Below are 24,631 nucleotides of genomic sequence, written 5' to 3' on the forward strand. Positions count from 1 at the left end.
AACAGTAGTAGCAGTTGTAACAGTCTTACGGAGTGATTAGTCACGGCTGTAGATGCTCTAGACACTAAAGCCATATATGTCGACTAATCAAGTTTTTATTTCTTTAAAAATTTCACAGCAAAAATATCTCTACAAAATTAAAATATAGCTGTAGAGAGTTTTATTTCCAGAGCAAAAAGATAGTGCTTTACAAAACTACAATAAAATAATCTACATCAAATAAATATATGGCTTAAATTCTACATCCAAAAACATAAAGCTACGGTTCATTACAATCACTGCCTTAACATTAACATGTCTCTGATAATCATTTTAAAGTATACTTATTACACACTTTATTTGGTGTTTTGGTGTTTTATAGGAGTTGGTCTATGTACTTATACGACGAAAAGTTATTAAGAATATATTAAAATGCTATCTTACCAATTTTTTGAAGCAAAATTAAACAATATAAAAGTTCAAAAAGAAGAAGTATACTTATTACTTTTATTACACAAACTCGAAACCACGAATAGATGGTAGTAAAAAAATAAATAAATATAGTCAAAGAAACGAAATTTTATCATGTTTAGCTGACTTTTTTACGTCTGATAAAAATGTTTGTTCAACATTTGTCTTTTTTTTTGATAAGTATGTTAATTATCATTAAAATGAAACAGTCGTAGATTAAGATCTACATCACACTAGACAGTATGCTTGAACCATATTTGCATTAGCCCACCGAAGTTGCTGCGATTCTTCCTTGCTAGGATTAATTGTATTCCTGAGGAGTCTGTCAATATCATTGCAGAGCCTGGCCGGAGTGGAAGAGATGCCTTGATGAAGACGGTTGTTGCGCTCGATCTAAATACTGTATATGGTGGCCTGAGCTGCAAGGCGTCTAAGTGTGAGAAGGCTCGTTGTGTCTCTAGCGTGGAGCCAAGCAATAAAATCGGACCAGGTATGGAAGTAGAAGGGTCTATATCCGAGGCGCCTAGTGATGATGTACTACTCGCTAAATGAGCACCTAAGGAGGAGGTGGTCTCTGTTTTCATCATAAAGATTACAAAGCAAACAAGTTTTGACAATGTTTATATCCCAAGCAGCTAATCAACATCGGGTTGGTAATCTATCATGGTTCGCCACCCACATATTGAAGGCATGCTTGGGAATGTGTCCACTGAACCAGATAGTAGATTCCCAATCTACTTTAGTGCCACGACATCTCATACAGTCCCAGGTTTCAACATTTGTCTTGCATCCACGCGTTTGTACCGGTCGATGGTGAAGCTTGAATAGGCTCACTATTTGGTTTGAGCCCAACTCTCTTTATCAAATCTTGTCTTTAACGTGGAAATGTACAAACCATTGCCACTTTCTTAGAACCTTATCTTGTGTTGGGAATTTCCCTTCTTTTTTTCTTAATGATCAAAACTTCTGTCATTACAGGTTTCGCATATAAGAAAAAACAACTATATGAGTATTAGTTATGACAATCAACTGAAATTGTGATGTATTGATTACTACCAAAATTTTAAAAGAATTATATTTTTTTTTAAAGAACAGGTCGCAGCAATATTTGATTTTGTATAACCTTGTATATAAGTCTGTAACTGTTTGATTCAATTATTGTTCAATCTTAAATCATAAATCAATAGCAATGACAAAATTCATAGAAAAATAATTATTTGGAAATTACATTTATGCTGCAAACATAAAACTTGAAAGTTGAAGCCAATAAAATAACAAAAACCCCATCAGAAGAAAAAAAAGAAAATGAATTTCAGTTACAAAAAAAGAAAATAAGACGAAAGAAAATGAAAATGAAACAAAACCAAGATGAAAAAGAAAAGAGATAGAGAGAGAGGTGAAAGGTAGAGAAGGTGGTGGCGTGTAGTAACAAAGTCTCTGTCAATTTTTTTGATAAATTAATCATATACTCTGCTGACACTCCAAGATTTGAAACAGCCTTATCGATACTTTTTCTAAAAAGATAAAATGGGGACTCTTCGTTTTCCAAATAAGTACTGTATACGTACTAATAATGTATCACTTACTATAATACTATTGTTTAGATTAGTTGTACAATAAATAATATTGTAACCCAAACGCGTAATATACTAAACAGAATAAACAAGATCGTAGACAAAAATAAACGACTGCTAAATAAAAAGATACAATCTGCATCCTCTCTTATATTTTTATCACTGACAGAGAATACCACTGCACTTTTTCTCATGCACGCACGCATACTCAGACAACAACAAGAGCCCATTCATTGTTTCTTTAATAATTTAATGACAGAAATACGGATGCTGCATGATTAATTTGTATTTTAATTCGGTCGATAGAAAAATCTCGAGTGTATAAAAGAAAATATATCGGCAAACTAAAAAATATGATGTAATAATCTGCTTTGGCTTTAATCTCTGTACTACAAGACAAGGCAGGGAAAAACCACAGATTCCTATGAAAGAGTAGACGTACCTGTCTGTTTATTATAATTATTATCTCTACGACTTTTATTTACTTTCAATACAAAAAAACTCCATCTATATCGCCGTTTTTGATTTATCAAATCCCTATGTATACAAAATAAATATAATAATACAAAATAAAAGGAAAATAAAATATCCATCCACGTTACCATATCAAAAGTCCCTTACTCAAGAACCCTCCATTCTATTTATATGTGTGTATCTCTTCAGAAACATTTGGAGTCTCCTTAGGGTTTCATTAAAAGTGTAAGATCTTTCCTTCATGGACATTCCGTACTACCACTATGACCACGGAGGAGACAGCCAATATCTTCCTCCGGGTTTCAGGTTTCATCCGACAGATGAAGAGCTCATCACTCATTACCTCCTCCGTAAGGTCATCGAGGGCTGTTTCTCAAGCCGTGCCATCGCAGAGGTTGATCTTAACAAGAGCGAGCCTTGGCAACTTCCCGGTAAGAGAAAACAAACCAATTCTTTACTTCAGTTATATAGTTCTTGTAACTTTCTGGGTTAAATCTTGTATTCTCTTAAATCTTTTAATTAACTAAATCACTCGCATTTTCTTTAGGGAAAGCTAAGATGGGAGAGAAAGAATGGTATTTTTTTAGCCTCCGTGACCGGAAATATCCGACGGGACTGAGAACGAATAGAGCAACGGAGGCTGGTTACTGGAAAGCTACCGGAAAAGATAGAGAGATTTATAGTTCAAAGACTTGTGCACTTGTTGGGATGAAGAAGACTCTTGTCTTCTACAAAGGACGAGCTCCTAAAGGAGAGAAGAGCAGTTGGGTTATGCATGAATATCGTCTTGAAGGCAAATTCTCTTACCATTTCATCTCCAGAAGCTCGAAGGTATCAATTAATTTGAACCTTTTATTATCTTTTATTTAATTAGTTATAATCTTTTGCTTCTTTTCTCAAGAGTATGACATAGTCGGTGACGTTGAGTTTTTGTTCTGCTTTTTTCCTGCATTTGATATTGATGGCTGAAAAAGCACGGCTATTTTTTAGGGTTAAAGTGAGAGCATCATGTTTTTATTGTTCAATCATAATGGTGATCTCCTAAAGCAAGAAATTTTGAATATTTTTGACAGAAATTATTAATATTTCCTACTTTTGGAAAAAATCAATGCAAAACCCATATCCAATGTAAACCCATCTTCAGGATCTTCTGACATATATATAGATATATTAAATGGAGTTTCTGTAAATTTAATTAATTTTCCATATCTATTTGCAATAACCGATGAACATTCCCTCTATGCAAGCGTTTACACGATGGTTATTTTTGATATCCACTCCTTATATTTCCAAGATCTAACATTGACTTTCTCACCATTATATAAATATCTAATTAACTTTCTTACAAATTCTTTTTTATTCCCTCAGGACGAATGGGTGATCTCTAGGGTTTTCAAGAAACCCGGGTTAGCTAATACCGGAGGCTCAGCAGAAGCAAGTATTAGCGTTAGCAATGGTACTGGTACATCTAAAAAGACAAAAATACCCTCGAACATCTCCACAAACTACCGTGAACAACCAAGCTCTCCTTCCTCCGTCTCACTTCCTCCTCTCCTTGACCCCACCACAACCCTCGGCTACACCGACAGCAGCTGGTCCTACGACAGCCGTAGCACCAACACACCCGTCATAACCACCGCAATAACCGAGCACGTGTCCTGTTTCTCCACTGCCACTACTACAACTGCCTTGGGCTTAGATGTTGACGTCGACTCATTCAACCATCTTCTACCGCCTGTGCCGCCGGGGTTTGACCCTTTTCCTCGCTTTGTCTCGAGAAACGTCTCGTCTCTATCTAACTTTAGGTCGTTCCAAGAGAACTTCAATCACTTTCCTTACTATGGGTCGTCTTCTGCATCCACCATGACCACACCCGTTAACCTGCCTTCTTCCCACGGTGGCACCGGGATGAACTACTGGCTACAGACGACGGCGGAAGAGAACGAGACAAAGGCCGGTCTGCTTAACGGTGGACTTGATTGCGTATGGAATTACTAGTCACGGAAAGAGGCGTTCACTAATAATTGTGTTCCCGTTAGGGTTTCTTATGTTTAAATTTCTAGGATGGTTATGATATTTCTAAGTGTGTCGAGGAGCTTAATAACTCCCCTAGCTTGTTGTGTTTGTTTAATTATGTAGTTTTGTGTATCCGACCGTGTTAGTTTAAGGTGCTCAAGAAAGTGTTTTGTGGACTATTTAACGTGTGTTTATCGTCGTTATGTATTAATGTTTATGGTTATGTTGATTAATTTTGAGTTTTCACAAATTTGCTATTTCCGTTGAAATTTGACAGTGAATGCGTTGTGTCACTCGTATATAACCCGACATAATGGATTTATTTTATCAGTCCCCTTTCTGTACATTAGTTTTCGTCATGAAGTGCTATGGCAGATTTGTTATGGGCGGTTATGCATAGGTTTTCAGATAAAAATTTCCGAATCTTAATACGAAGAATAATAGTCGCCAAATTAGATGATTGCTATAATTAGCTAACGTATGTGGCTAGTAATTTGTGCAATTAAAGATGCTCGAATGTGACACGTGCACGTAGACTTGTTCGTTCTAGCTAATGTTAACTTATATAAGGAAGGAAAAAAAACGTTATAAGGAAGGCGCGCTGCTAAACATATAAATATGACTTTGTGTCGGTTGATGATCTCTCTTAAACAATGTTTCAAATTTTTAAACTAAGTGCATAAGTACTTATGTACTTGTAAATCCAGTGGTTCAATCAGTCTATCAATCAAAACTGAAATCAGTTTCAATTGGCTTTTTTCTTTCTTTCTAAGAGTATTTCCAACTCAATACTTGTTTTAAGAAGAACAAACCCTCAAAATAAAGATTTAAGGATTGATTACTTCAACCACGAATCCTCAAAAAAAAATTCTTAAAATTTTAGTTCTTTACGTTATAGTCTTTAAGGATATTAACAAAATTTGTTAATAATGATAAATTTCACAAATACATATAAAATATACATTTCATATTTTATACAACACACACTATTAAAATATTATATAATAAAATATAATATAAATTACATATATAATAAAACAACACACATGCATATTTTTTTTAGAAAGTTATATGCATATAAAATACCTACTACTCAAGCATATTTCCGTATTTTTATTTTTATTTTGTATTTTATTTACATATAGAATGTATTTTATTTTATGTGAGTTTTATTTAATGTATTTTCTATTGTGTGAACTTTATTTTAATGTTATGTAATATTTATCATATTATTTTTTATTTTGATGTACTTAAGTTATTATAAATTAAGCTTAGTATATATATTTGTGAAAAGAAAAAAATACAAGGACAAAAATGAAATAAAAATAGTTTTGAGGTTGCGTTGAAACTGAGCAAAACCTTGAAATTTAAAGATTTGAAGTTAGGTTGGAGATGCTCTAAGGACTGAGGACAACAATTTGGGGATCGACTTGTTTAATATAACATGCATGCACATGTTAACTTCTTTCAATAATGTAAAACTTAAGTTGGAACACTCCCATGCATTGTTTAGCCATTAGTTTATTAAATAATCACAGAGAAGAACAAGTTGTTAATTTGCTATCAAGAATTTTGAAACGGAGATGATGACTTTGATGCGCATGCTGACGAACGGACCACTCTCAAGTTCAGGTCTTGTACAACAGTCCACCTCACTTTCAGAAGGATGGCTTTCATGTTTCTATTTTTAGAAAGAGACATAATTAATAACCTCTCTCTGTTTATTACCATTATGCGTTTCCATTTCACGTGTGTGTCGTATAAACATATATTGTATATGTATGTGTTTAACACCGTAGCACCACCACCATCATGATTACCATCGTCAATTATTGCTCTTGTTGCATCACCAACCTATGCTACCTAGTCCTAAGACAAATTCGTGGTCACATACTCACATTTACGTCTCGCTAAATGGCAAATTTTCATGATGCCAATAGGTATACATACGCATGCTTATTATTTTGAGCTTCCTTTGGTTACATTTGTAAAAAAAAAGTTGTTTGATAGAAAAAATAATTTCTGGCAGAATATTTGTCAATACGTCTCCATAAAAATAAAAGAATAAAGGAAACTGATCTTGGCTGGATAAAATTGACCAAAATAATGTAAGATGAAAATCAGCTAGTTTACTAATTTTATCTCGTAACTACATAATGTACTATAATTTTAAAGAGTCCAGAAATTCAACTGCCCGACTATTTTCACTGTTAAACGATACAGTTAATCTTTTTATTCTGAACATGGCTATTAATTTTAATTTTAACTTTGCTTTTTTTAAAAGACATCTGACTTTGTTCTCATATCGCCCACACCAATTACAATTGAGTAGTTACTATGAGATCAAATGCTGAGTTTTTTTCGAGAAGAACAAAAAAAACACACACACACACACAAGCCTTTATGGCAATTGACTTATAATCCCAAAATTTTCACCAAAATTTGTAAAATAAATCAATCCGTACGATTTAATACATGTCAACATAATATTTCAGTCTCTGGGAATTTTAGTCGTTGCAGTGGAAGCCAACTAATCCAATTTTGAACCATACCGTTGTATTTGAAGGACGGATAACAATATTAAAAGAGTTTGCAGCGGACAAACCAGTTGCTTCTTCTTGTTTTTTGTACGTACGATTACAAACCAAAATTATAACTAGTGAAAATGGTATTCTCTGCAAGTTAATTAGTTGATCCCATTCGATGCAATCGTTCACATTCTAACTCAATAATTTGGAAAAACCCATCAGATACTTATAATCTTAATGTATTTAAAGCCTTGGTGTTATGTAATATACGCTTTGAAGTGACTACAAAAAGCCAATAAATATATAAGTATATTGAATTGCCATTTTGCACCGATAAACAACGAATCTCTCATAGATATGTATCAAAGTCATGTTTTTTTTAATATTATCAATATGATCATGTTTGTTTTAGTGCAATGATATATATGGTATCTGCATACATATACAGAAATACTGCTTTAGCTAGATAAAGAGGTAAATATAAGGGTTATTTTGTCGGACTAAAACTAGTTTTAAGTATTTGTAATCTTCCCACCAAGAATATTCTCCAAATTTCTATTTATATCGAGAAATAATTACAAGAACCCTAGTTATCAAATATAAGTACATGCCAATATGCATGTTTTGCAGCAAATGACAAAACCTGTGAGGGGACAAATATCAAAAAACAACATCAAACTCCGACGGTGATGATGGGTCCTTATGTGGTCGTGGTCCCAAAAAATCGGATGCTCCATGTGCCAAGTGGCGGATGCATACCCGCTGATTGATTTGGCCGGCGAAGTAACGGGGTCACGTGATACGAGCATTCATGCAGTGTGTGTATACGTACTAATGAGTGGAGAGAGTGAACGTGGTGCATGGAAATGGCAATCCACGCTTCTACGCGATCGGAACTTGGTCTTGGACGATATAGCATTCACGTATTTAAAGTTTCAGGGTAAAAATGAGAAAAGAAAGAAAATGAATCGAGAGAAATTTAAAGTTGGAAGAGAAATAAATCAAATTATTTTAACAAAGAAAACAAATCGACATTGTTATAGTTAAAAAAAGCTAGGGTTTGGACGCTTTCGGGAAGAAAGACAGCTGTGTATGGGCATAGGGATATGGGTCTTGATGAATGCGGCCTGATCATGTATATTTATGCATATACTTGTTTCATGTAGTACTTGGATGATTGCAGTAATACTGGTGCAATTTTCTCAAAAAAGTAAATACTGTATCACTAATTTTTAAGTTTTACTGCTTTTAGAATTAGGTTATTGCTTTTAGAACTAGGTTTATCAATAAAATTATGGTCATATTATAAACCATTTTATATTTTATACCATTTTATATGTATGTTGATTTCATTAAAAGAAAGGAGAGAGTTTGAATGGATTTCAAAAATGCATGAGGTTAACCAGCCATGAGACTATAGTTGACCCTTGCCAAAATAAAAGTTGTATTAGGCGTCTATTCTATGAGAGAGATGATTAAGACCAAGAGAGCCAAAATAGTACTGATCGCTGGAGTCCTTCATGTTCTGCGTTGTTAAGATTGTATCCCTTTTTTTAATACCACGAAGTTTGAGGCTGAAATTTGTAATTTCTCTAGACCCAAGAACATATCATGTAATATTAGTTTCGTCTCCTCTCATCGGTCATTGGAACCGAGAATCTCTGCCACAATGGCCAATATTTTTTCATGTTGAACTAACAACCTATAGTAACGGGGAATTAAGTTCAAGGAAGCCATATAATTTTCATAAAAGGAAACTAAATTAAAGGCTGTGTCCCATTTTGCAAATGAAACAATCTAGTTTCTATGATAAATCATTTCTCTCTCCTATTTTTTCTCAACCTATTTTTTTTTGTAGCGAGCTATTCATCTCAGTCACCTTTTCCAGTCAACTCTCCCTTTTAGTGTCTTCCTAAATCCAAAGACGTCTTTGGTTTATGTGGAAGTACAGTGACGAAAGATAAGCTAGTTAGACTAAAGGGTCTTTGAATCTGCCATTTGATAGTACTGATTGAACTCATATATCTGGATCAGTTTGAGATACAAGACTTCGCTGGAACGTTGAAGCGTCGCTTCCTCCTCTGATGGACCTTTTGCTCATCAGATGTGTCACCTATTTTTGTGGAGTTGTCAGCCTTCCCATGCATTTCATCGCTCCAGTACAAAGATCCGGCAAAAGCTTGTGTGTTCTTTTGATGTCTTTGTTGTATCCTCTGAGATCACATTCGTGTTGCGTAGTCGGATCTGGAGAGTTTTATTTTTTTCATCTACTCTTTATTGGAGTATCTCATGTTTTTTTGGGTCTAAAAAATGTGTTTTCACCTCTTTGCCGGAAACCCAAACATTGTAAATAGTTTTTTCCAGCACTAATCGAACTCGAGTTACGAAAGTTACAACCGCAACCTCTTTACCACGGGACCAACTCGACGTTGGTGGAGTATCTCATGTTGTTCACCATTAGCGGTGGTTGCACTTAAGCACTCTCCAGTGTTTAGCTATTTGATTGTTTGTCAGAACTCTCTTCAATTAGTATTCGGGGGCAGAATTACCAACCCCTATGTTGGAACCACTTTTGGAAGAGACTTTGCCAAACATGTGAAAGTGTTTTGTTTTTGAAGTAGAAGTGTTTTATCTTTGACGTTTAATTTTTGTTGTCAGTTGTTCTTTGATTCACTGAACTCAAACTTTGTCCATTGTTGGAAAGCCTAAAAGTTAGCCTTGAAGTTTAGGTTCATTTTAGGGTTCTTAGGATAAGAAAAGCTTTTCAGAAAAATGAGAACCAAGTTTTCCTGTACCAAACTATGTATTTTGCCCGCGATGCAGGTTTAAACATTTTCATAATTTTTGAAAAGTACTTTGTACACTATATTTATTATACTAAAATAAATCTTAAAATAACTTAATATTATATTTTTAATTATATAATTAAAAATATTATTTGATTAATATTTAATTATATAATTTATGTTTTAACGTTTTACTAAAATATTTTTTCAGATAACAATACAATATATATATATATATATATAAATTATCTTTTTTTAATTATATTTTTAGATTTTGGATAATTTAATATTCTATTTTTAATTATATAATTAAGAATTTTATTTGATTAGTATTTGCTTATATAATTCATGTTTTTTAATTTTTACTAAAAGACTTTTTAAAATTATATTTTCAGATTTTGGATAATTCTTACTATTATTAATTTTAATCAATTATCTAATCAAATAAATTAAATTAAATTTCGTTTTTATTTTTTAGTTAGTTATAGATTTCATTCATTAAGGGTATAAACGATATTAACCGCTCTAATTTTTAATGTGAGAGCTCGATTCTAAAAATTTACTTCGCAAATAATAGTATAGATCCACATGACCAAATAATGAAATTTATAATTTAGCGACAACAAAAAAGGTATATATATATATATAAAGTTGTATTTATGTACACATGTAAAGTAAATAAACGCTTTGTATAGAAGGAACTTTGCAGATTAGTCACATGCAAAGTTTATCAAAGATTTACACCCCAAACAAAAAAGTTTATCAAAGATGTCGAGGGTCTTCCTTATCCGGTACATGACAATAAAAGCACCTTAAAACTTTTTTTAGGCGGCCAAAAATTTAATGGGCCCAATTAAGACCCAAATTTCACTTATAGGGCCATTTATTTTGTAAGTGACAGAGAAAAAAGAGACGTGAAGAAGAAGAGGAGAATGGGAAGGATATTTACGGTGGAACTTGAGGGAAGATCTTACAGATGCAGGTTTTGCAGAACCCATCTTGCTCTTCCCAATGATCTTATTTCCAAGGTACATCTCTCCTTATTCAAAGCTTAAGTAATAGATATGATATTTACAAGTTCTCACCTTCCGGATAGTTATAAACCATCTATTTGCAGCGTAGCTCCTTAAAATTATTTTGTGAAGAGATAGGATAGTTTAATTACTGATATAAAGTAGCTGAAGAAACGGTTTGAGAGAACTGAGAAGTTTATATTTGAAGCACTTAGAGTTACTTCTAGTTAAAACTATTGTGTAATAATAATTAGATGAAAGGTTATCATTGGAGTATTGGAAAAGAGAGTATTTTAGCTTATGTATTAGAGTATAAAGTTGGTTAAGAGTCAATTAGATTGAACCGGTGGTTATGTGATATAAACCGGGTAGTATAAATACACGTAGATACAATGTATACGGTACAAGATAATATACATTTTTACTCTTTTGGATCGTAACAAACTCTGTATCATCTTCTTGAGCTCAAGCTCTAATATGGTATCAGAGCCATGAAACTCGCGTTTCCTGCGTCTCTTTCTCGGAAAATCTTCGTTTCTTTCCGTGATTCTGTTGCGATTCCGTTTTGATCGAGCTCGACTTCATCTTCTTCATGAGTCTTTCGATTTCCTTCATCAGTTTCTGTGAATCGTTAGCTCTTGAGCTTTTCGCGATCTATCACTTTGTTTCAGTGGTGATTGCCATTCTTCTTTTTTTTTCTTCATTTCATTGACCTTCGATTCGTGATTTCTATATTGCGATCGCTTTCTTTGTTCGAACCAGTTCATCATTCTTGATCCTTCATGATGCCGATCTCGTATGTGAATGCTGTCAACAACTCGTCGCCGTTACCTCAAAATCCATCGCCGGCTCGTACGGATGCAACGGCTTCACTTCAAGATCCGAACTCAAATCCACTCTACGTTCATAGTGCCGATCATGCTGGTATATCTCTTGTCTCTGAGAAACTTGCTGGTTTAGGTAACTTCAACACTTGGCGTAGATCCATGCTTATGGCCTTAGGTGCTCGTAATAAGGCTGTGTTTGTTGACGGAACGTATTCGGAATTACCTCCGACTCATCCAGATTTCGCTTCTTGGTCAAGATGCAACAATATTGTTTGCACCTGGATTGTCAATGCTGTGGAGAAGTCGATTGCTAAGAGTATAATGTATCTAGATACGGCTCGGCAGATGTGGCTTGACATACATGATCAGTTTAAACAGAGTGATGGCCCGCGTAATGCTGAGATAAAGCAACAGATCTTTGCTGAAGTTCAAGGCTCTCAGAGCGTGAGTGATTATTATACAAGATTGAAGCAGCTGTGGGAGGAGCTAAAGAATCATGAGAGTCCTTATACATGTTGTAGTCGTCCAGATTGTTCAAGCATGAAGCGGATCATTCAGAGAGAGGAACAAGATAGAGTGCTCAAGTTTCTCACAGGGTTGAATGATTCTTTCACTACAACACGAGGACATATTCTTATGATGGAACCAAAGCCAAATATATCCAAAGTCTTCAACTTGATATCACAGGAAGAACGACAGCGATCACTAAAGAGCACGAGTACTGTTGCTTTTCAGGTTACAAAAGATTCAGATGCTGAAACAGCGTATGTTGCTGCTTATGCGAATGGGTATAATCGTCAGAAGAACCGTCCCATTTGCTCTCATTGTGGTGTTGCGGGTCACACTATTCAGAAGTGTTATAAGTTGCATGGCTATCCTCAAGGATTCAAGAATCAGAACAACTCGAAGTCACTGTCAGCTACTCCTTCTACAGACTCTAACAAGTCTACTCAACAGTGGCCTCCTCGCAAAGAGAACGTTGCCAATATGGTTGTACAAGATAATGGTGGTATCTCCATGCATAATCAGCAAGGGGTTTGTCTTGGATCAGTTACGTCGGAACAAGTTTCTCAGCTTCTAAGCGTCCTGAATGTGCATCAACCTTCATATCAGGATGGCCTTTCTCAGATATCTGGAAGTAATATTCGTCTCTCAGATGGAACAGCTTCATCTTTCAAACCTCAACCTCATCTACTCCCACATACCCCATCTGACATTCCTTTTCCAGGTACTGATTCTTCTTCTCATTTTATTTCTGCGGGAATGAAGAATGGCCTTACTTTACTAAACCCGGCTTGGATTATTGATACTGGTGCGAGTTGCCATGTCTGTGCTGATTTGACCTTGTTTCTTGCGACTCAGTCCATTAGTGATACATTTGTTACGCTTCCTGATGGTACTAGAATTCCTGTGACAACCTCTGGCACGATAGTAATCTCTAGTAGACTAACTCTCACTGATGTTATGTACATTCCTCAATTCAAGTTTAACCTTCTTAGTATAAGTGCATTGACTAGGAATAGTACAATCTCGGTTCTGTTTTCATCTAATTCTTGCTACATATTTCCTGATAATCCTTTTAAACTTCAGGGGCTTACTCCGGGCTTCATGATTGGGAAGGGTAATCTCCTGAGCAATCTGTATGTCCTGGAGGGTCCGTCTGCTTCTGCTGCTGATTTCATTGCTTCGTCTACAACTCGTTCTGTGCCTGAAGATACTCCTGTTTTGCAAATTTCATCTGAAGTCTGGCATAAAAGGCTCGGTCATCCTTCTTTTCATAAACTTCAAGTTCTTTCAAAGATTCTTCGCATTTCTCAAGGCAATGTAGATCACTCTCGTGTGTGTCATGTTTGTCCTTTAGCTAAACAAAAACGTATTTCCTTTCCTTCAAATCCACATATGTCAAAGTTACCTTTTGATTTGATTCATCTTGATGTTTGGGGTCCTTTTCAGATTCCTACTCATGATGGATACAAATATTTCTTTACAATAGTAGATGATTGTACAAGAGTGACATGGATATATCTCTTTAAAAATAAAAGTTCTGTTTCTACATTGTTTCCTGAGTTCTTGCAATTTGTTCATACTCAATACAATTTTCGTGTTAAGGCAATCAGATCTGATAATGCTCCAGAATTGGCTTTTACATCTATACTTAAAGAACATGGCATTGCGCATTACTTTTCATGTCCTTACACACCTCAACAAAATTCTGTAGTAGAAAGGAAACATCAACACATTTTAAATGTAGCTAGAGCTCTTCTTTTTCAATCTAAGGTTCCTTTGTTATATTGGGGTGAGTGTATTCAAACTGCCATTTATCTGATTAATAGGACTCCTTCTCCGCTGCTTGATAACAAGTCACCTTATGAGCTTCTAGTTAAACAACAACCTTCCTATGAACATCTTCGTGTTTTTGGGTGTTTATGTTACACTTCTACTCTCCAGAAAGATAGAAATAAGTTTTCTCCACGAGCTGTTCCATGCGTGTTTTTGGGTTATCCTCACGGTCATAAAGGTTACAAGGTTTTAGATTTGGAGACTAATACCATTTCTATTTCTCGAAACGTTGTTTTTCATGAAAATAAGTTTCCTTTTGTTACAGACGCAAGTTCTTTATCTCGTGAGCAATCTTTCTTTGATCAAGATGTTCTTCCACTTCCTGTTCCAGACTCTTCTTTTCTTGCTTTCTTTGACTTAGGATCTGACGTTCCTTCTTCGGTTTTTGTTGATAATACTGATTCTTCTGATGATGGTGTTTCTTTGTCTAGTTCTCCTAATCAATCTGTTCCTCTAGTACCATCAGAAACGTCTGTAACAGATACAACTATAGGACCAAATATTTCTGAGACAAGGTCAAAACGACAGACAAAGGCTCCATCGTATCTTGACAAGTATCATTGTTACCTCTTGAACCATTCATCTGAACCTCCCCTTCACCCTAAACACACTACCTCTTATCCTATTTCTGCATTCTTGTCATATGATAAGTTTGACCCTGGTCACAAGAAATTCATCCTTTCCATATCCTCTCACAAACTTCCCAAAACCTTTTCTGAGGCTGTTCAATCTGAGGATTTTAAGAGATCCATGACGTCTGAGATGTGTTCTCTTGAAGAAGCTGGGACTTGGTCTGTATGTCAACTTCCTCCTGATAAACATCCAGTTGGTTGTAAATTGATTCACACTTACAAATACAATCCAGATGGCACCATTGAGAGAAGTAAATCGCGTGTTGTAGCCAAAGGTTATACGCAGTTGGAGGGATTGGACTACTTGGACACATTTTCTCCGGTTGCAAAGATTGGTACTCTCCGTTTGTTGCTGAGTGTTGCTGCTGCCAAGAACTGGACCATCTCGCAACTTGATGTGAGTAACGCTTTCCTCAATGGAGATCTCGATGAAGAGATATACATGCGTTTACCTGAGGGCTATGAGGTTATTACTGGCAAGAAAGTAGCTCCTAATTCTGTCTGCAAGCTCCACAAGTCCATTTATGGACTTAAACAGGCATCACGGCAGTGGAATCTAAAGCTTTCTCAAGTAATTCTCGGTGATGGGTTCTCACAAACTCACTCAGATCATTCATTATTCATCCGTCACATTGGGAATGTCTACTTGGCGGTTCTTGTATATGTTGATGACATATTGATTGTTGGTAACAGTGAGAGTGCGATTACTGCTTTTAAGGATGTGCTGAAGTCTGCTTTTAAGCTTCGTGATCTTGGCCCTGCAAAATATTTCCTTGGCTTTGAGATTGCGCGTAATCACACTGGTATCTCCTTGAACCAGCGGAAGTACACTTTAGAACTTCTGGAGGAAGCTGGTTACTTGGGATGCAAACCATTGTCTGTTCCTATGGAGCCCAATCTCAAGATGTCTGCTTCTTCAGGTACAGCACTTCCTGATGCATCAGTATATCGTCGGCTTGTTGGCCGTATGCTTTATCTAACTCATACGCGCCCTGACATCACTTATGCGGTTCATAAGTTGAGTCAATACATGTCGGCACCTACTGATGTTCACCTTCAAGCAGCTCATAGAGTTCTTCGTTATCTGAAGAACGATCCCGGTCATGGCTTATTCTATTCTGCTTCTGCCTCGTTGAGGTTGACTGCTTATTCTGATGCTGATTGGGCGGCTTGTCCTGATTCCAGACAATCAGTCACAGGCTATTGCGTCTTTCTCGGAAACTCTTTGATCTCCTGGCGTTCCAAGAAACAGCCCACAATCTCTCGCAGCAGCTCTGAAGCGGAATATCGTTCTATGGCTGACGCCACTTGTGAGCTTATCTGGCTTACCACTATACTTCACGAGATGCATTGTGATGTCATTGCTCCTGCTACACTCTTTTGTGACAATCAGTCGGCTCTCTATATAGCTTCGAATCCGGTGTATCACGAAAGGACCAAGCACGTCGAGATCGACTGTCACGTAGTGCGCGAGAGATTGCAAAGTGGGTTTATGAAGACTCTTCATGTCAAGTCTGAACTTCAACTGGCAGATATATTCACAAAGGCTGTTCAGCCTGCTCTGTTTCGAAGTTTGGTCAGCAAGATTGGCATCCACAGCTTGTGCCTTCCATCTTGAGGGGAGGGTATTAGAGTATAAAGTTGGTTAAGAGTCAATTAGATTGAACCGGTGGTTATGTGATATAAACCGGGTAGTATAAATACACGTAGATACAATGTATACGGTACAAGATAATATACATTTTTACTCTTTTGGATCGTAACAAACTCTGTATCATCTTCTTGAGCTCAAGCTCTAATATTATGGTATAGTTTTTGTCTTGCTTTGAATCTAACCATTGAGTATTTGACTAATTTTATTTTTGGCAGTCTTTCCATTGCCGGAGAGAAAAGGCTTACCTCTTCAATCGTTCGTACGTATAAACTTCCTCCATGTGTTTATAAGACTTGCCCTGTTTCTTCAATGTCAAGCAGTGTAGATTTCTGATTGTCTACGTGGCAATGCTATCTTGTTGCCATCAAGGCATCAAACTTAAAGATAAACTGACTTTGAGCTTTTACATTTTCTGAATCTTTCTGATTACTTAAATTACTGTTTCATCTAATGCATCGTTACCCTTTTCATATTTCTCTAATGCTAAGTTTTAATTTTTCTAGAGTGAACATAAGTATGGGTCCTTTAGAGGAAAGGATGATGCTTTCGGGTATGCATACCGTTGCTGATATTTTCTGCTGTTGCTGCGGACAGAATGTTGGCTGGAAATATGTAAGTCTCATTTCCCCGTTTTTTTTTTGGGAGCGGTTTCTTGTTTCTCACATTGTTTCTTTCTTTGTTTGGTAGGAATCAGCGCATGAGAAAGATCAGAAATATAAAGAAGGCAAATTTGTTCTGGAAAGGTAACCAGCTTCTCCTCTGAAAAGTTTCTCTTTGTCCAACTGTCCATAGTTTCAGTCATAAACTTGGGGTTTTGTTGCAATCCTTTTCAGAGGAAGGATCATGGATGAAACATCAACAGAGGTTTGCATCGATACTCGAAGCGACACAGAAGATTCTTAAAATGTCAGCTTTAGATTCTTCCCTCGCCCTCCTTTTTTTTTGTTGTGTGGAATAGTGTGTTTGTTAAGATCAGAGCTTGTTACTTGTGTAGATATCTGTAACATGAGTTTTGTAGAAGATACATGTCATGGAGCTTTCTGTATTGTGTAATATCTCAACTTCATGGTCTCTTGGTTTTTACTTGCGTAGAGAAAACATATCCAACATCTTGTATAAGTGTTTTCATCAGTTCAATTAAATTGTAGTTGTTTTTCTAGTAGTATCCAAATTTAAACCAAATCAATCTCGAGAGGTACAGAAACATCAAATATCAAACACTTTCCTATATTTTTGTCAACATAAAAGATAAAACTGTACAAAAGCCTTCTCTTGCAACTACAATGATCATATATTAAACTGTTGACAAAAAAAAATTTATATAATAGAAACTCTATATATAAACTCTATAGATTAACAATCGATAAATTAATAAACACGATATTTATTAGCAGTCCCGAATCGGACATGTGTAAAATATGACACAATTTGATAAGATAATAAAACACTATTTTTTTCAAAAATCTTATGTAAATATATGATCTTAATATAAACATAAATTAATAATTAATGTATATACAGTTTGTATAAATATAAACAATGCATTTATGAAGTCTCTTTAATTTTTCTAAATGCATTGAGTTATTTTGTCATTTTACACATATATATAAAATTTAATCAATACATATATTGTAAAATCAAGTATTTTCTTGTTTTTGCATATAAATATACTTTAAAATATATAAATATACAAAAAAATAAAAAATTTCTCTAAATTAATAACTATATAAATTAATAAATTAATAAATTATTAAAGTTCCAACATTATTAATGAGAAAAAGACCAAAATAGCACTAAATCAAGTTTTTGTTCCCAAACTAGCACTCAATGCTAAAAGTCACAAAAATAGCACTCAAGGGGTGGGGTTTAGAGTTTAGAATTTAGGGTTTAGGGTTTAGAGTTTAGGTTTTAGGGTTTAGAGTTGAGAAGTGAGGTTTTGGGGATAAGATTTCAAATTTTAGAAAATAAAAAATTTAAATTTTTCAAAAGATAAAATGCTATTTTGGTCATTTTAGTTTTTGAGTGCTAATTTTGTGATATAAACTTAGAAATGTGCTATTTTGGAGATTTGCCCATTATTAATTGATAGAATTTTTACCGTATATTGAATCTGATTGAAACGTTATTCTTGTTGAAAATGACTCATACAAATGATTTAATTTAATTTTTCCTCTTGTGAATTTTTAAAAGTTGATGATAAAAAAAAAGAATTTTTAAAGTTAAAAAAATTTGCAAAAAAAGGAAACATCCTCATCCGCTTTCCACTCTCCTTAAATTGAATCGATAAACAAGTGGAAAGCCCATTAGCATTCGCAATAAAAGAGATAAAACCTAAACCATATTTTGATTTCGATCCCCTTTTGAACAAGAGACAGCGATTCATTGAGGGAGAGAGCACGATGGGCAAATCTTCATCTTCCTCTAAGAAACTTAAACGCTCCTCTAAAGAAGATCCCTCTAAGGTACTCTCGATTCATTGATTATATCTCCCATGTATACTGCAAAGATCGAAACTTTCGATTTGAGTTTATGTAAAGTGTCGACCTTTAGTTACTTTCGAATTAGGGTTTTGTTGGTTGATGAATTGTATTGTGCAGTTGCGATCGGTGAAGAAGAAGACGAAGACGAAGAGAAGCAAATCGAAGAAGATTCGTCGGATTAAAGACTCTTCTTCTGATGAGAGTGATTCAGATTCTTCTTTCTACTCTTCGAGCTCTGAAGATGATTACAGGAGAGAGAAGAAGCGTAGGTCTAAAGTCAGCAAAAGGAAGAAGAGGTCACGTAAGAGGTATTCTAGTGGTAGCGAGAGTGATGATGAAGAGGATGATGATATAAAGAAAAAGAAAAGGTCTAAGAGGAAGGACCAACGTATAGTGACCAAGAAGAAGAAGAAGAGAAGTAGGAGAGATTCTAGTTCAAGCTCCACTAGTAGTGATGACGGTAGTGAGAGTGATGGAATGAGAATCACTAGAGAAAAAGGAAGAAGAGTTAAGGATGCTTCAGAGGAACCTGATGAATGCTGGCAAGTGGAGGATGAGAAGAAGAACTCCAAAAAGCTTAAATCGATTGTTGTGGTGACGTATAATCACGATGATGGTGATGAGAGAAAGGAGGACATGGTGGAATCTGATGAGAATGTGATTGTGGATGACCAGAGAGACGGTGAAGCTACTGCTCTCTCTTCTCCTGCTCATGACAACAGACGTATTGGGTATGATGATTTCGAGGAGTTTACTAATTCTGAAACTAGCAAAGCTTCTTATCCAGACAATTGCTTGAAAGGTGATGACTTGGAAGCTATTCTAAAGGAAAGAGCCTTGGAGAATTTAAAAAGGTTCCGTGGAGAGACCCAGAGGAATGGAACAGTTAGTAAAGAGGTGTCTTCTGTTTCCGAAGGAGAAACTCTGCAAACCGAATCTGAAAAATTTGAAGAGTCACAAGAGCGCCTTGAGGGAGACAAAGATCTTGTGGCTTCACAAGTTGTTAATGTGAAGGAATCTGGAACAGGGTTGGCTGATCTTCCCTCTCAACAGTCTGGTGATACTGTCAAGGTTAAAGCTGGTCCTGGAATTAGCTCTTGTACAGCAACCAAACGGAAGTTGATTAGACCCGTATTGGGACAAGAAAGTGTGAACCTGGCTAGCAGGAAAGAAGCCGCTGCATGTCAAGATGCTGAAGCAGAGAGCATCAGTGGCAAGAGTTGTCTAGAAAGTTCTTTAGCTCTGGCAACAAAGAATGTAGGGGAAAGCATAGAACCAACAAAAGTTACCTCTACGTCTCCTCCTCATGATGATACTGAGGCATTAGATGAAAACAAAGGAGAGTCTCAGTCTGAACAGAGGACAAATGATGAGTCACAGTACGAAAAGAAAACAATGACTGTGATGAGGGGTGGAGAAATGGTTCAGGTAAAGTTCCTGCCATGCTTAGAATATTGATTTCATTGTATTTGTTAGGTAAGTCTATATATGCCCTCAAATGTATGTTGATACAAAACTATTTTCTTCTTTTGAATTATTTTTTTGTTTAGGTGAGTTACAAGGTCTACATTCCTAAGAAGAGACAACTGAGGAGGTGAAGCGATGACAAGAAGATACTACTCTATATCGACATATTTCTATTTTTTTTCTTCTAATAGACTTGTGACAACACCAATTTTAAATTATCATAGACTTGAATCTTTTGAATCCAACAATGAAGAGTACATTAAGTCTCAATGTCAAATGTAGCTGTAGCCTCTTACACAACTCCACAAGGCTCTCTGATCATTAGGCATTTCTTTTGTTATCACAATTTCTTTGCTAATGCTTTATGTTATAGCCTCTTTTCTGATATAACACTGAAGAAATGATTTAGTTATCAATCAACTCCTTTTCTTGGTACCGCTCATGCAAACCCAATCACCTATTGTGGCCACAGATATGTCCTCCAATAACGGAGAGTACCGTTCTTTTACATTTGGAAGCTGCAAATTTAGTATTGAATAAGTCCCGGTTCCAATAAATTGCAGGTAACTTGCTTGCTGTAATAATGCATAACTATTGTAAAGAGAGATGACTGTTTATGTACCTGTTCAGAGAGGATACCAGAAATGCCAATGGCTGCCCCGGGTTTCGCAAATGAAAGGATATGATCCGCCAGTTCCATAACCGGGTTCAGGAGTATGTTTGCAATGATCACATCAAACTGTTCTTTTCCCAATTGCATCTCTCTATTATCACTTGGTGCAAGGTGCAGCTCCAGTTTCTCCGGTGGAATGTTGTTCAGAGCTGCATTGTGACTAGCAGATTTAATTGCCAGTGGATCAATATCAACACCAGCAGATGATGCAGCACCAAACTGCAAATTTCAAACGAGAGCCATACACAAAAAAGTAGGAAACATAAAGATTTTTTTGAAATAAGATGATTATGTTGTAATGATTGGCTTGTGAAAGACTGAGATAAAGGGTGAGAGTTTTGACCTTGAGGGCTGCGATTGCAAGTATTCCTGAACCAGTACCATAGTCTAGGAAAGCCTCTCCGCCTTTTATCAAACTTTGTAGAAGCAATAGACACAGCTTAGTCGTGGGATGTTCTCCAGTCCCAAACGCAAGTCCAGGATTCAGAATTATGTTTACTCCTTCAGCGACCTTGCAAAGAACAGTGAAAGACTACTTTTACACACACATAACTTTATATATATCTCTCTGATTCATATTCTGCAACATTCAGTAGCTAGGACCGCTCGTTGTCATATCAGCTAAGGCAAGACAATAAGGAGAATCCAACTGGATGAAACGGTTCTCTCAGTACAATGAAACTTTTAAAAGAGTGTTGAAGCGGTTTTATACATACAGGAGGGGATATCCACTCAGGTACGATCCAAAGCCTCTCGGCGATTTCAACAGGCTGAAACGATTCCTGCAACACATGAACCAAAAGAGTTATGCAAGCTCTCTTAAACGAAACAGAACGTAAAGCATTTAGTGTAAACCCTCTCCCTCCTCTGTTAAAATTCAAAGGCTCACCTGGTTCTTGGTAACCCAGTCCTGTTCATCCCCCAGTTCAACTTTGAATTTCGGTATCTCCTTCAAGCCAATGGAGTTTGCAGCCTGTGAAATGCACATTTTCACTTCCTCGTTCACAGGAAATATTGATTCTATACATATCTGCAAATAAACCTCAAAGATTAAAGACCAAAGAACAAAGCTTTACGTTCCTATCTATTGAAACATTGTTCAATGATACAAAAGATTGGTGCTTTTTTCACCTCTTTGGAAGCAAGAGAAGACCCAGAAGTCACATCTTCATCTTCTTCGTCGTCTTCATCTACAGCTACTGAGCTCGCTCCAAAACACAACAACGCCTCCGAGAAAGGATCCTAACGAAACCCAGATGAAAAAATTGAAACTTTCGATCTCCTTATCCAATTAAGGTGCGTATGAGAGAAAGAGAGAGTGGGAGGGTTACTACATACGACGACATGTTTAGGACAGTGGATACGAACTGAGAGGTAAGGTGCATCAGCGAAGGACTCAGATGAGGAAGATGTAGAGAGACACGCGGTGACTGAAAAGGAGGAGGGAGGAGGAGTAGAGGAAGTGAAGCAGCGGCGAGGTTTGACTCTGAGGATATGGCGGGAGAGATTCGTGCACGGAAAGTGTTTGATGAATTGCCAAGCTGACATTTTTTTTTATCTTTCCCTTTTCCTAATTGTGGAATTTAAACGCTTTATAAACGACAAAAATAGAAAGTTTCCTCTATAAATAGTAAAGAACAGAGGAAGAAAAAAAAATGGTAATGGAAGCGACAAGAAGAATGAGTTTCTCTGCTAATCCTCTCTCGCTAACCACTGAAGCTAAACGTCCTACGGCTCTGTCGGCTCAGCTCGTCGCTGTCTTCTCTCTTCTAACAATCAACCCTTTCTCGGACCTCGCAGCCGATGATTTCTCCGGAGATACGCGGACATGGACAACCAGTTTCTTCTGCGACTCTGACTCTTATTCGTTCCCGTCGACTTCTCATGAAGCTAGAAACAGAGTCCATGAGAATGTCAAGAGATTCGCTAGGAACTACGCAACACTCTTCATCCTCTTCTTCACTTACGAACTGTATGCATCTATCTATCTATAAAGTTTCAGCCTTTTTTAGCTAAATTGTATTTAGAATTTACTTTAAAATCTTTTTAAGTTTAAGCCTTTTTTTAGCCAAACTGGATTTGAAACACTATTGTGTTGATTGTCCTGACATTGAGTTTTTGTAGGTTTGAGATGCCACTAGCGTTGCTAGGATTTGTAACAAGCTATGCCTTTTGGGAGCTGTTCAAATTCTGCGTCGACAGATGGGAATCCAATCGGCATCCCTTGATCAGAAAAATCTTAATCCGTGTAGCACTATGTGGTAAGTATCCAGTAGATGTTTCTTTCTTGGTTCTTTGGTTTTGCATAGTTAACCTTGTTGATATGGACCCTAAGATGATATTTTTACTTAGTTGAGATATTCTCTTAATTTGATGTAATTCTGGATCGTTTAACAAAGTTCCTCGCTTTCGTTTTGCGGCAACCGTGAGCTTTTTGGCGTTTCTGAATGTTCAAATTGCTGTTTTCTATGCTCTTGCGATAAGTTATGCAGGTAACTAATCGTATATTGGTATCTCGGTTATCTTTTTAACAAACCTCTAACGAATTGATGATATGATTGTTTGCACTCTTCTTTGTAGTTGTAATATTGCACGGCGGGTTCAGGAATCTCTCCCTTTCCGAGAAGCAATCTTGAGGCAAGATAGAAGTCATAGAACCATACATAAGTAGGAAGACTAACAACAACACATTGCGATGGCTGGAGAAATTATATTATTACTTTTCGATTTTAATTACTTTGAAATTGTCGATTTAGAAATTCTGTGGCATTCTTAGCTTTATTTAAATCATCATTAAAAAAACAGAGCTACCGTTGAGACAACAACTAATGTTTGGTTGAAACAATTAGAACAAAAATTTGAAAACGTCTTCTGAATCTCTATTGAAAGTTTATAGAGTAGAATCTAGCATTTGTGGTCCAAAGGGAACTCTTCCAGAAATTCTCAAAAGGCATATATCAAGTAAAAGTATTTAAAACTTAAATTATAATTCAAGTAATCAATTTTATTTTTGGTTTTGGCATTCATTGTTCAAGTTCATATGTTGTATATTAAAGCTCCAATTGGTGACACTCGATAAAAATAAATGGAAAAATATCCATTTGAAAATGAATAAATATAAATGGCGCTGAATATTATTTTTGTACAAAATCCATTAGTTCCTCATCAAAATTTCTAATAAAAAAGTTCTTCATTAATTCATCTAAATATGAGGAATAAAGAAGAATTGAATGGAATCCATATGTAATAAAAGTAACTAGATTTTGACCCGTGCTTTTTAAGCGCGGGTTTGTTTTCGAAATTAAATATTTTTTAAAAAATGAATTTTAATAAAAAAAATAGTCTATAGTTCTACGTACATTTACATAGAACCATGAACCGAACCATATCAAACAGAAAAACACAAAACCAAAATTAAAATTAATTTCATAAATAACCCAACAGATATGATATCTCTGCAGCCGAAAATTGAAACCGAACATAGAACCAAATAGGTACCTGAGTTTTAAAATACAAATTATAAACCAATAAATAATAATTATATTTGATTTCTAAATAACAAAATATCTAAAAACTACTATTTATAAACCAAATTACCCAAAATTGAAATACCCTAATATTTTTTATTCAAAATATCAGATATTTTTATTCGATATTACCCAAAACTGAAATACCCAAAATATCAGATATTTTTTATTTAAAATTATCCAAATCATT

General features: G+C 35.7%; 5 protein-coding genes across 5 annotated transcripts; 4 read left to right on the forward strand and 1 right to left on the reverse strand.

The window, feature by feature from the left end:
- Window positions 1–2,438: 2,438 nt before the first annotated feature.
- LOC106390278 (protein CUP-SHAPED COTYLEDON 2-like) lies at window positions 2,439–4,725 on the forward strand. The gene is made up of 3 exons (XM_013830708.3): window positions 2,439–2,929; window positions 3,046–3,329; window positions 3,867–4,725. Exons 1-3 carry the CDS (start codon window positions 2,740–2,742, stop codon window positions 4,494–4,496), a joined length of 1,104 nt encoding a protein of 367 aa, XP_013686162.2. The 5' UTR covers window positions 2,439–2,739; the 3' UTR covers window positions 4,497–4,725.
- A 5,994-nt stretch (window positions 4,726–10,719) lies between these two features.
- LOC106390285 (protein yippee-like At5g53940) lies at window positions 10,720–17,453 on the forward strand. The gene is made up of 5 exons (XM_013830717.3): window positions 10,720–10,856; window positions 16,510–16,553; window positions 16,798–16,906; window positions 16,982–17,037; window positions 17,128–17,453. The coding sequence occupies exons 1-5, from the start codon at window positions 10,761–10,763 to the stop codon at window positions 17,195–17,197; spliced, it is 375 nt and encodes a 124-aa protein (XP_013686171.2). The 5' UTR covers window positions 10,720–10,760; the 3' UTR covers window positions 17,198–17,453.
- A 1,086-nt stretch (window positions 17,454–18,539) lies between these two features.
- Window positions 18,540–20,541, forward strand: LOC106390293 (suppressor protein SRP40-like). Its single transcript, XM_013830728.3, has 3 exons — window positions 18,540–18,756; window positions 18,892–20,202; window positions 20,325–20,541. The coding sequence occupies exons 1-3, from the start codon at window positions 18,694–18,696 to the stop codon at window positions 20,370–20,372; spliced, it is 1,422 nt and encodes a 473-aa protein (XP_013686182.2). The 5' UTR covers window positions 18,540–18,693; the 3' UTR covers window positions 20,373–20,541.
- On the reverse strand, window positions 20,424–22,765 carry LOC106390303 (ribosomal protein L11 methyltransferase). Its single transcript, XM_013830739.3, has 7 exons — window positions 22,253–22,765; window positions 22,046–22,156; window positions 21,804–21,944; window positions 21,631–21,696; window positions 21,258–21,425; window positions 20,864–21,133; window positions 20,424–20,759 (listed from the first exon to the last, which is right to left on the reverse strand). Exons 1-7 carry the CDS (start codon window positions 22,460–22,462, stop codon window positions 20,658–20,660), a joined length of 1,068 nt encoding a protein of 355 aa, XP_013686193.2. The 5' UTR covers window positions 22,463–22,765; the 3' UTR covers window positions 20,424–20,657.
- Window positions 22,570–23,336, forward strand: LOC106418632 (PRA1 family protein H-like). Its single transcript, XM_048751707.1, has 2 exons — window positions 22,570–22,886; window positions 23,039–23,336. The coding sequence occupies exons 1-2, from the start codon at window positions 22,570–22,572 to the stop codon at window positions 23,268–23,270; spliced, it is 549 nt and encodes a 182-aa protein (XP_048607664.1). The 3' UTR covers window positions 23,271–23,336.
- Window positions 23,337–24,631: the final 1,295 nt, after the last annotated feature.

This window comes from Brassica napus, chromosome A2, assembly GCF_020379485.1.
Source record: "Brassica napus cultivar Da-Ae chromosome A2, Da-Ae, whole genome shotgun sequence".
Taxonomy (NCBI): domain Eukaryota; kingdom Viridiplantae; phylum Streptophyta; class Magnoliopsida; order Brassicales; family Brassicaceae; genus Brassica; species Brassica napus.